The sequence below is a fragment of the Parasteatoda tepidariorum genome, chromosome 2, assembly GCF_982258835.1.
Source record: "Parasteatoda tepidariorum strain Cologne lab strain chromosome 2, Ptep-v5.0, whole genome shotgun sequence".
Classification (NCBI taxonomy): Eukaryota; Metazoa; Arthropoda; class Arachnida; order Araneae; family Theridiidae; genus Parasteatoda; species Parasteatoda tepidariorum.
In genome coordinates, this window is record NC_141756.1 from 106,247,739 (window position 1) to 106,259,890 (window position 12,152).

Consider the following 12,152-nt stretch of genomic DNA (forward strand, 5'->3'; position numbering starts at 1 on the left):
AAATATTTACCAAGTTCTAATATGAATTTAAACAGAATGCTATGTTTATGTATGTTATGTATGTTAGCTAATTACTAAGTTTCAACATAAAGTCGAGTCATCAACAAGTACCAATTGCTAGCTTTTGAAAAAAAAAAAGAAAAGAAAAGAAAACGAATTCTAGTTACAGATAAACACAGTAGCAAAAATAGCGAGTAACTTCCGATGATTTAGATTTTCGATCGTTTTTTCGCATGTATTAAATTCTGATATTTTTAACACGATATTGTAACACCTGAAGTTCGTATTTGAGTAATCAATTAACTTCGTTCAATTGCGATTCCGCCGTCGTAAATCACGTTATCTTTTAATCGTTTTCTCTGTAGCCCCGGTTATAAACATCTCGATACTTTATATCCGCAATTATTGCAACCAACATAATCGAAATCGCGTATTTGAATTTTTAAATTTTCATACGAGTATAAATATTTCATTTTTACAATTCAATGATTGTTTTATTGCAATTTGTCACACGCTTTTAAAAATTCTTGTATGAACCCTGATTTTGTTTGTATTTTTTAGCACAAGCAAATTTTGCTACTTATTTTAAAAAATAAAATCATGCTCCTTCTCAAAAAAAAAAAAAAGAATTGAATTGTGAAAAAGATATTTCAAAGGAGACAAAATTTCAAATAAATAATCGACTAAGCAAACGATTCCAATTTTGAAAGTGAACAAATGGAAAATAGGTATTTTTTCGTTAAGAGAAACTGCAAAAAAAAATCGCCAAACTATTATTGACGCCAATGAAGCTTTATTAATTTCGGTAATAAGGACTGCTGGTATTGCTGTAATGGACGCAGTTCAAGTAAATACTCAAATATAATGCAGGAATTGTATGAATAGGTTTCATAGCCTTTCAAAAAGGATGAAAACTGAAAAAAAAATAGCTTGATTGAAATCACTTTCAAAACATGAACTTCTGACAATAGTTGACCTGACGTATAGCGGAAATATAATTTTTGAAATTAAAATCATTTTTTAAAGAAAATTATTGAAATTTTTTTTTAACATTAATTAATTTGCATAAAATATAGTGTTTATACTTGGTCATTTTATCATATATATTTCTATATACACTGAGCCAAGTAATTATAGACTTTTTAGGTACAAGGCATTAAAATGTAGTGTCACTAACGAAGCTACATTGGCCAATTTTATAAAAAGATGGAAGAATAACTAGGATTTCTAAGTTCTCTCCAAACCAGAAATAGTTTCTCAATAGGGAAAGTACCCAATTGTGACAGGAAAGGTTCCATGTTCAAGTCTAAAACTGACACGTCATTTTTCAATAATTTTCAACCAACCAGTGAAATAATTTTTGCCATTTGGCAAAAACTACTTTATTATAATAGAATAATTTTTCACTTAAAATTTATTCAATCATGTTAAGTAAAACAAGAAAAGAAAGTTAATAATCAACATGATTTACAGCAGGGATTTTTGAGCTAATATTTTTTCAAGAAAATTATTTTTTGAAAATGCTTTGAATGTAATATTATAGAAATTATTAATAAAGAAAATTATTATTTCAGAAGTAATTTTAGCTCATTTTCCTCAAAATGAAAACTTTCTCTTTCAGCCATGAATTTAACCTATTATGCGCAAACTGGACCACATTTAGTGTATTCACTTTCAAAAATACTAAATTAATATTTCATTTTACTATGGATAACCTGTTATATATGGATTTTATTCATCATTTTGTTAAAAGGTAAGTGGATATCACAATATTTTAATCCTTTAAAGACAGCAAGTGGTACCCTAAGTCTTTTTTCATTTTTCCTTAAGTATTTCATATGAGAGACAAATACTTTTTGTGATAGCATATATGTTTTGTCTTCAGCACTCAAGATAAGCAAAAAAAGAAAAGAAATAAAAAAACGTCTCTTATATAATATATTAAATATGAATAACTCCAAAATTGTAATTTGCGGTTACATGTTTGGAAAAAAAAGCTATATATAAATCGAAACTGCATGTTAAAAATCAGATTTAAATCAATATAAAAATAAAGAGAAACACAACAGAATGGTTTTCCAACCTCCTTGAGTTAAAAAATCACCCCTTTTTTCCCTGACAGGGATGGTATTTACGGTAAAAAATAGAAAAAATGCAATTTTTTTTACAGTTAGTACAAGCGTAAGAAGAAAAAAGAATTTGTAACAAAATATGCATTTTCGTTAAAAAAAAAAAGTGAGTTTTGAGTAGCGAATTAAAAAACGTATAATATGTTAGTAAGCTACCATCATTTTACAACAGACAGATTATACAAAACAACAACTCTGAAATTATTGCTTAAATTATCATCAATGCCTCGACAACCCAGGGAGGGCCTTGGTTTTCTCAAGAAGTTTCTTCCAAGTTAACCTTTTTCCTGCTGTATTTTTCAGTTTTTAAAATCAAAAGGTCTTTTTCTAGGCCATCTATCGATCTCAAATTCGGCCTGCCTCTTTTTCGTGTGCCAAATGGTCTGGCATTGAAAACTTTTTTTGTGGTACGGGTCTTCGTCCATTCTGACAACGTGGCCTGCCCATTTTATTCCTTGTCGTTTAGTATAGTTAATAATGCCAGGTTCGTTATATGAGTGATACAGCTCTAGATTTGTTCCTCTAAGCCACAAACCATTTTTTTGAATTCCTCCAAAAATACTTCCCAAGACCTTTCTCTCAAAGGTACCCAACATAACCTTATCCTTCCAAGATATGGTCCAGGTTTCACAAACATATGTTAAAATTGAAATTAAGAGATTTATATTTGTTTTTCCTATGAATTACATTAGATTTTACGTATTTTCGAATTCCATTAAAACATTTATTGGCTATAGTAATTCTCTTTTGTATTTCCATTGCAATATTATTCCTGTTGTTGATTACAACACAGATTATCCTATAACAGATAAATTATGCAAAATAACAACTCCAAAATTATGGCTTAAATATATAACCAAAAAAATTTTTTTTCCCTTCTTTTTTAATTTACAGGTTATTCAGAATAAGGCTCCTAAAAAAATTAGTATTAAAATACTGAATTTTTTTTTGCACTTCTCCTTGTTTCTTCCAATTAACAGTATGTTTGAAAGTCGTATCACATTGACACCTCTTTTAGTAGCATAAATAGGGAGTCTTTCAATAGACAATCTAGTAAGGTTATCTAAATAATAATCACCACGCAAATGTCTTTTCAAATGTTATTCTATTTTGTGTTGCAAGAAGTCTTTCACTTGCATTTCTAGCTTTCGCAATAGCAATTAATTTTTTAAATATAGAATACAATAGATGAAATCACTCTCTCTATACTCATTGATTTTTGTACAACCTCAGTAAATAAAAAAAAAACCAATTGTTAACAATTTACGAGGAATATTTTCATTTCAGAGTAAAATTTTTGAGTGAAATTCGCATCTAGGCATATTGGTGAATTCCAAATCATCTTAGAATAAATTTACAAACAAATGTCAATCTAGGAATGATCAACAACTAAGGTCTGAATTTTAGAAGTTTGAGAAAAATAATTTGGAATTCTGTGAAAAAACACTTTTAAGTTTATGAAAATCTACAAGATAATGTACTTTTTTTGTATATAAAAAATAGACTTATGAAAGGAGTTTTCTTAAAATTAAGATCTTTGTGAAATAATTATTAGAATTAATTTAATTTAATTAATTAATTAGGATTTTGCAGAGTTCTTTTTTGAGATTTCTTTTTACATGAAGTTCTTTTCTAAGATTTCTAATATGTATTGAAGAGAGCTAAAGACCTATTTTTTTTCTCTTCTAGAATGACTTCTGACGTGTTATATAGAAAAATTCCAGACAATCATTAAAATTACGACAAAATATGGAAGAAATAAAAAGTCTATGACCATTCAAAGGAGAAAAAAAACTTTTTCTTTTATTTGATCATAACAAACCATGATCAAAATGAGCATACAACTCGGCAACAAAGACTAGAAAATAAAAGTCGCGACAATGTTATTAATGGTACAAAGAAATAAAATTAAAACTTTTATATCTCTTTTCATTCATTTGATTTCTATTCGAAATTGCACCATTTCCTGAAATCAAGTCCACCTCTGTAAAATATACACCAGGAAATAATATTTTCTAAGCCATTCTAAAAACAATATGGCCAAAAATACAAGGATCACAGCCTCATTCTTTTAACATTTGAAAAAAGATAAAAACCTCAAAAAGGTAACTTTTTTTTTAACAACAGAAGCTACAACAGATGCCTGTGCCAACATGAATTTGAGTTACTTGGCACAGAAAGCCATAATAATTACAGTTTGTCTGGTTTCTAGTCCATGGACCATTGTTTATAAGAAACTTGCACACATAATACAGTAAAAGGTAGGTAAATATGTACACACACCATCTGCACAAAAACTCTTTGTGCATTTCACTTGGATATCTTGGCTTCCTACAATATATTCTACAATATGCACAAATATATTTACAACAGAAGCATATAGTAAAAATATAGCGCCTCTAGTTGTTCTCCTTTTGTTATAAAAACAAAATATATAAGTATGGTTTTCTTTATTTCTCCTCTCTTCGTAAGGCTTTGTTCTTCGGCTCTTCAACGTCCGTTTGATCGTGTTTAGCCCAGGCAATAGAGCTCTGCAATTTTCGTTTTTGTACAGTTTTCTTCCTCAACGAATCAGGATTACTTTTCCATTTCCTCTTGCGATCGAATACCTCATCAAAGAAATCTGGGGGCACATTTACAACTTTTGGTTGGGAAATAAGTGAGAGCTCTGCTCTGCTTAGGCGAGGTGCATCAGGTAAAACTCTATATAAGAAAAAAATATATATATTAGTTAAGTGTAATAATTAATTTAGCATGAAAATAAAATTGGGTATTTATCAGTTATCTAGAATAAATTTTTAAAAATATACTCAGTCAAAAAAATAAAGACACTTAGAAAATATATTTAAAAAAAAAAAAATCCAGAAAATATCTGGTTTAAATATTAATCGTTTCCCTGATTATCCAGAGTTAATACAGGCATGGATATATTGCAACTATTTATTATCCCGAGAAATTTCGGACGTAGCAGAATTTGCCAGTACGTTTTGTTTTATCACCTTTTTGCTTGACCGGAAGCAAATAATAATAATTATAATAATCTGCTGTGTTTGGAAGTTTGCCAAATTTTGTTTGGGAGTTTCGCTGCTGGATCGCTCACGTATTTTGTGCGATTGTATAAACGGGGGTTGCTGAATTTGCATAGAAAAAAAGAAAGAGTAAAAAAAAATGACACATCATTTCACTGGCGTTTGGAAAGTATCACTTTGTGTTGTCTTTTTTTTTAAAAACTATCATACAAAAACTTATATTTTACTTTTTTCATTTGTCCGAGACAGCTCGGGATAGTCAACTGATGGTAAATTGAAGGTTTTTACAAAAAAAATTAAATTTCAACTTAAAATTTTTATATTATGTTTTATTTTAGCTCCTGGTATTTATTAATAAAATATAAAAAAGTGTCGATTTTTTGAATTTTTTTTCAAACAAATTGGTAAGGGTTAAATTAAATAACTTTATAATAATAGTATAAAAATTAGCATTATTTGCTAATTTTATTTTAAGAATGAATTAAATCTAATTATTAAAATATTTTTTTCTTAAAAATAAAATGTTGCTGTCACGCAAATAATGAGTAACTTACCTTCTAAGAATAATGACAGATCGTCTCTTTTTTACGTCTTGTGGTCGAATACAATGTGTAATATTATCTGCAGCATATCCACTAAAAATATAAAATTAGAAATAAATTTAATTGTTCAACTTGTAGTGTTATGAGAATTAAGATATAACTCAGAACCATGAGAAATTATTTAATTCCTATAAATCTTTATAAATGAAATTTTTTTTTTTTTTGTTTTTTAAAAGTAAGTAAATAAAAATAAAAATGTAATGGAAAAAAAAGTGTCTTCTTCAGTATTTCATATGCTGAATAATATAACTAAGTCATTTTAGATTGTTTATAGTATATACAATATTGACATTTTTTAAAAAGACTTTTGAATCTCCTCTCCTTTTATAAGAGTCAGACAATATTTTTTTCCAGTCATACATTACTTACTGTAAGAAAAAATAAATTTCATTGTTCTCAGAGGTTAATTATCACATAAAAATGTGATATTTAAGACAGTTGAAATTAAATAATTTATTGAATAATTATTGTTAAGAATCATCAAATAAATAAAGTAATGGAAAAAGCAGATTATGTTTATTTGTTCTAGGATAGATTTGTACACAATGAAAAAAATTGTCAAATCTGTTAAAACTTAGCATATTTCAATCTAGCATATATCGTCTAGTCTAGTCTTGAAAATCATGCAAAGATTATGCTATATTTTTTTTTTTATAAATTTGCAAAGATGACATCAAAATTCATTAAGGTTTAAGCAAATTTAAATTGTTTTAACACACATTAGTATCAATTACATCACAACTAAATAGGAAATAAAGAAATAGTACAGGAAACACCACAGAACAGGAAAAACCACAAGAATTTGGTTGTGGGTGATAAACTTTCTTGTAAAAAATAAATAAAATCAGAATAAATTTTTGCACTTCAAAAATATATTTCTAGTAAGAAATTTCATATTTTAGAACTAGGGCACATTGATTTAAATCACAATTTAAATAAAAACATTTTTTAAGAAAAAATCTCCAATTTAAAAATTTACAAAGCATTCTCAAAAATGTAAATTTTTTGTAGATATACTGCTGTGTTCATAAGTATAAGTATCAATTTGCATAATTACATTATTTGGTGTGTAATAAATTGTAGCACTTTTAAAATCACATTAAAAAATCTTATCATTCCCTTAAATTTTTTAGATTGCAAACATAGAACAAAGTAAAAATTTAATCCAGTTTCCTTTTATATTTAGTTACTCATTGATAAAAAGTGTAAAATATATATATGTTATAGAATATAATATATAGAATATAATATATATATAGTATATGTTAGTGCTAATGAACAGAAATCAGTTATTCTGCAGATTATCTAGTTAATGTGCAGATTAACTAGGATGATAATTTACAGTGCTCAAAAAGTGTTTAATTTCTCAAATTACCTAGATAATCTGCACAGCACATTACCTAATAAGCAGTTGTTCGTTAATACGAAAATACAATCTTTGCTGGAAAGCAACGTTTCTGTGCACTTAAATTATCATAATGTAATTTGTTTAATTTTGCAATGACTTAATAATAAAGTTAATTTAATCAATAAATCAGATGATCAAATTTTACATGATCGTGATAAAACAACTAGTTTTTGAGAAAGATCTCTTTTCTTGATTATATTAGTCATTATAAAATGATCAAGAGATTTTTCGGTTCTATATCAGAGGGTGGAAAAATGAAGTCTGAAATTGAGAATATCTTGCAAAATGCAGCAGAGTTGCACATGACAGTGCAATAATTCCACCGAACCCAGCTCACTAGACGTACTCCCAAGTATTTAATCAAACATGTAAAATTATTGGCGCTTTTAAATACTACGGACCGATGGTGCGCCTGAAATAGATTGTGGTTGAATGAATTGTGAAAACGCTGAATAGAACAATGTGAAAAACTCGCCTTTGCATAACATGTGGCGAAAATCGATATGGCAAAGGAAAAAAAAAATCTAATTTTCGAAAAAGGAAAATGAAGCACTTTTTAAAAACACCCCATGAAAGAAGCACCTTCAAGGGTTTTTAAAAACTAAAATCGAAAATAAGCACCTTTAAGCACTTTTTAAAATCGCTACGCACCATGTGTGTAACTTTACATGTTTGTTTGCTTTTGGGTACACATTCCACCGAATACTTGATATTGTTTGCAAACTGGTTTTGGTTGCAGCATAGTCGCAAATGTTTCAGAGTTTTTATGCTTTCAAAAACTCTTGGTCAGTTGTAGGTATATACTCAGATATTTTTTGCACATCTTCATCGCTATCATCAAGAACAGGCATTAAATCAGACATTGAAGGATTTAGAAAAGCTATGGAATATATGTTGCAGCAGATATGCACATCATCGACTTCGATCTTCAGACATGCAATTTTATTCCTATGGCAAACGTTCTCGTTGGATGAAGAGAAAAAATTAACCCCAAGAAGCTTTATTAAACTTATTTGTAATACATTATAGCAGTAGACATTGTCTAACACTATAGAAATCAAATTCAATGAATATACATATGCATATATGTGTGCATGCATAAAAAAAATATATATATACATATATGAGTGTGTCCGTATAAAGAATATATATATAAATAAAATTATATATATAAAAAGAGCTTACAACATTATATTGCTTTAAGTAAACAAATATAGAATATTTGTGACTTAGTATTACTTCATAATAAATCCGATCGACTATGTTAACCTTCAGCTATGAAAAAGTACTTCACCATAGAATCGAGTTAACACGTCTTATATACTAGTGAATTGGAATTGTATATTTGTAGTGGTAGATACACTACAAAAGGATTTTATCAAATAAAGTCCGATTTCTTCAGAGGTTTTTACAGTTATTTATTTATGGCCACCATTTTTGGCTACTATAGCTTTTGGCCATCATTGCAGATTTAAACTATACCATACTATATTAGGAAAGAAAAAATACCATTCAGAGTACATAAATCAAAAGAGGGATTACCTAAGTATGGTGACACAGCCTCTATAGACTGGAAGGCAAAGAACTGGATCTGTCACCCTGATAGGTTTGAAGCTAAATTTGCAACCAAAGCTTAGAGCACTGTTGCTCATGAAGGACACTGAAATGATGGGCCTATCAAAGATATGTGCTGGATCAATATGAGACACAATACATCCCCCAGGCTGGTAATCATTTATTGCAACGCTGTTTATAAAACCTTCAGAAACAACTTTAGCCTTAACAAGTGGCTTTATCACCTGAAACACAAGAAATAATCACCACAAGTAACTACAGAATTAACAATTCTTCAAGTAAAATTATAACAACACATCAATTAAAAGGACGCCATACGGCAGAAGAAAATTCTCATCGCACATTCTCTTTCTCCTAATTGAAAATTTAAAGCATAGAAAAAGTGAGTTGAGACAAACCTAGAGTAAGCCGCAAAGTTTCAAATAGTGAAAAGAATTTTTAAAATATCAAAATAAAAATAAATTACTAGATAACTTAGGACTATGCAATGGTGAGGTTCTCTTCTAATAATTTGTTTGCATTTTAATATTTTTTTCAGCAATTGAAATTTCAGAACTTACGCTAAGTTTGCTTGAACTTACTTTTTCTTTCTTTTAAATTAGTAATGAAGAAAAATGAGAATTTGCAATGAAAACTTATTTCCACGATATGGCGTCCTCTTAAGGTTCATATATTTGTGTAATAAGCTATAGAGGGACAAAGTGCAGACCTTCAGAACACCTGAACATAATGAAAAATATTAATTAAGTTTTTCTTTTCTTTTTAGAGAAAATGAAACAAAATATAAATCTTGAATTGTGTATTTGAGCGTTCACTTTTTGTCATGCCAAATATGTACATACTATTGTAAATCAATGTGAATTTTCATTCAATTTTCAGGGGTCTGTCCACATTTTTTTTAAAAGGTCCGTTTTTGTAAAATTGAGGAAAAATTACTCTTAATTTGTGAATATAAAATAAACGTTCAGTCACATTCTTTCAACCAGGATCTGCTTTTCTGAATTTGTGTAAATAAGGTCCGTTATTGCAAATAAACTTGTTCAAGGAGTTTTTAAATTGTAAAGACATACAAGATTATGCTCAACACTGTAAAATTATAATTAAGAAAATTAAAATGTAAAAAATAAACAGTAATTGAAGCTACTAAATTAGCGATGAAACATATAAATATTTGGTATTTAACAGCCTATACTGCTGAACATAGAATATTAATTTCAGACGAATAAAGGAAGAAGTGTTTGCCGAGGACAAAATTTAGTTCATTTGCATCAGTCTTTCTTTCCCCCTTCCCTTCCTGGGTAGGGTTTATTCGATTAACAAATCAATAATGAAGATAAACAAATTTGTGAAGCGTCCGATTAAAAGATAAATTATTTTGTGAAGGGTCTGTTTTGAAGTTAAAATATTTTGTGAAGGGTCCGTTTTTATGAAAAGATATTTTGTAAAGGGTCCATTAACGGACCCAAATTTCTTCTAAACAGACCCCTGATTTTTCTGACGGTTATCGCTACAAACTTCTACATGGTTTCAAAAATTGCAGCAACAGGGTCAGTTGGGCAAATCACAGTACTTTCTTTCATAAATTTATTACCAGTTCAAAATGTGCGTAGTTTTACTAATTATTTTGGCCATATCAGATAGCTTAAACAAAACCTTTTTAATCTTCTTATTAATTTTAACTTAATTATATTATTAATAAATTATAAACTTTAACTTTTTTAATCTTCAAAACTTATAAATTTTTTTCTAAAATTTATTATTTTTCTCTAAATTTAATTTCAAGACGGATGTAACTACCGAGTAATGGTTTTTCTACTAGTGTTGATCCTGCGCATGGACCAGCTACTTATGATATCAGTTTCATTTCTATAAATGATAATAGTTATACAGTACAAAGTCTTATATCTATGTGCCTGAAATTTTTTAACAATAAAAATAAAAGAATCTTTAAAGAAAATAAACTTTTTTTGTCAAAAAATTATTTTAATTTTTTTAAAATATCTTCTTACTAATTTTCTTACATATACACAGTGGCGTAAAGGGGATATTATCATTATTTTAATTATTTGAATTTATTTTAATTTTTTAAAATTATTTTCATTATTTTAATTTTTTTAAATTATCTTCTTACTACTTTTCTTACATATACACAGTGGCGTAAAGGGGATATTATCGTATCGTGATCTGTCACACCAACTACAATTGCCAAGGTGCCAAATAGGCACTTTTTAAAAAACAAACAAACACGTAGATATTTGCTCGGGGATGGCTACAAGTTATACCCATGGAGTTAGTCTCTTTCTGTGATGTTTTTTATTTTTTTAAAGTTTGCCGCGGGCTGCTGCCTGGAAGTTGCCAAGACTTGGCGATAATTCTGCCACAGATCAGGATATAGAAATCTCCCTGCGTAACCAACACCCATGAAACTCAGACGTCGCAGGAGAGACAAGCTCTGAAAAAACGTATATTATTTAGAAGATATTTTTTAACTCATTCCATTAATAATAACAAGTTCTACATGGACTGCACAATATTTTTGGCCAGCAATATTACTGAAAGCATTTTTAGTAGAATGTACATTTGTTAAACGGAAGATTCTAGTATAGATACCTGTGTAAAAAAAAAAAGTCTCCAAATTTTAGTGTATACTGGTTCAAGAGACTAAAAAAAAAAAAAATAGCAGAAGAGGACCAATTCAAAGGGTATAACTCGTAGCCACCCCTTGACAAACTTCTATAAATTTCCTTTAAACATTCCTTCAATTTAAAAACCTTTTGGCCCCTTAGTGATTGAAGTTAACGTAAACATGCGCTGATACTGAAAAGTCCCCAAACAAAACATATTTCCATCAAGTATAAGAATTATGCAAAAATATCACATGCAAACTGCCTTAAAAACAAAAACTTTTCATAGTTAGAACGAAAATTCCAATTATAAAATTTTTTAATATGTTTAACAACGACTCAAATTTAAATATTTTTACCAGCTGATGCACCCACAGCGGTATTTCATCAACTTCTCCAACGGGATATAACTTTTCCATACCGGGTCCTTTCCTCAGAAGCTGGGAGCCATACGTATAACCTTCACCGAAAAAGTATTTATTTCGTAGAGGTGCTCTATCAACTGTGTACTTTTTATACAGACCCTTATCGCCTGTAGCAACAACTTCATCAATTTTACTTTCAATTTGGCTACTTTCCTCGTCTGAAAAGAGTCGCCTCTGTTGTATACCTTCATGCAACTTTCTCAGAGTATCGACGTACGAATCTGCTTCTCGGTCGTAATAGTAATTCCTACGTTCATTTTGTTTATTGCTACTGTTGGCATCATGTGTCGACTGTAATTTTTTACGTAAATCTCTGTACTCTGCAGCCATATTTTTTTTAAATATTAAATGAACCGGTAG

The 12,152-nt window shown here is 28.9% G+C and overlaps 1 protein-coding gene across 1 annotated transcript; it reads right to left on the bottom strand.

Moving 5' to 3' along the window:
* Window positions 1-3,902: 3,902 nt before the first annotated feature.
* LOC107441815 (RNA demethylase ALKBH5) lies at window positions 3,903-12,122 on the bottom strand. The gene is made up of 4 exons (XM_016055196.2): window positions 11,727-12,122; window positions 8,711-8,967; window positions 5,713-5,793; window positions 3,903-4,832 (listed from the first exon to the last, which is right to left on the bottom strand). Exons 1-4 carry the CDS (start codon window positions 12,120-12,122, stop codon window positions 4,580-4,582), a joined length of 987 nt encoding a protein of 328 aa, XP_015910682.1. The 3' UTR covers window positions 3,903-4,579.
* Window positions 12,123-12,152: the final 30 nt, after the last annotated feature.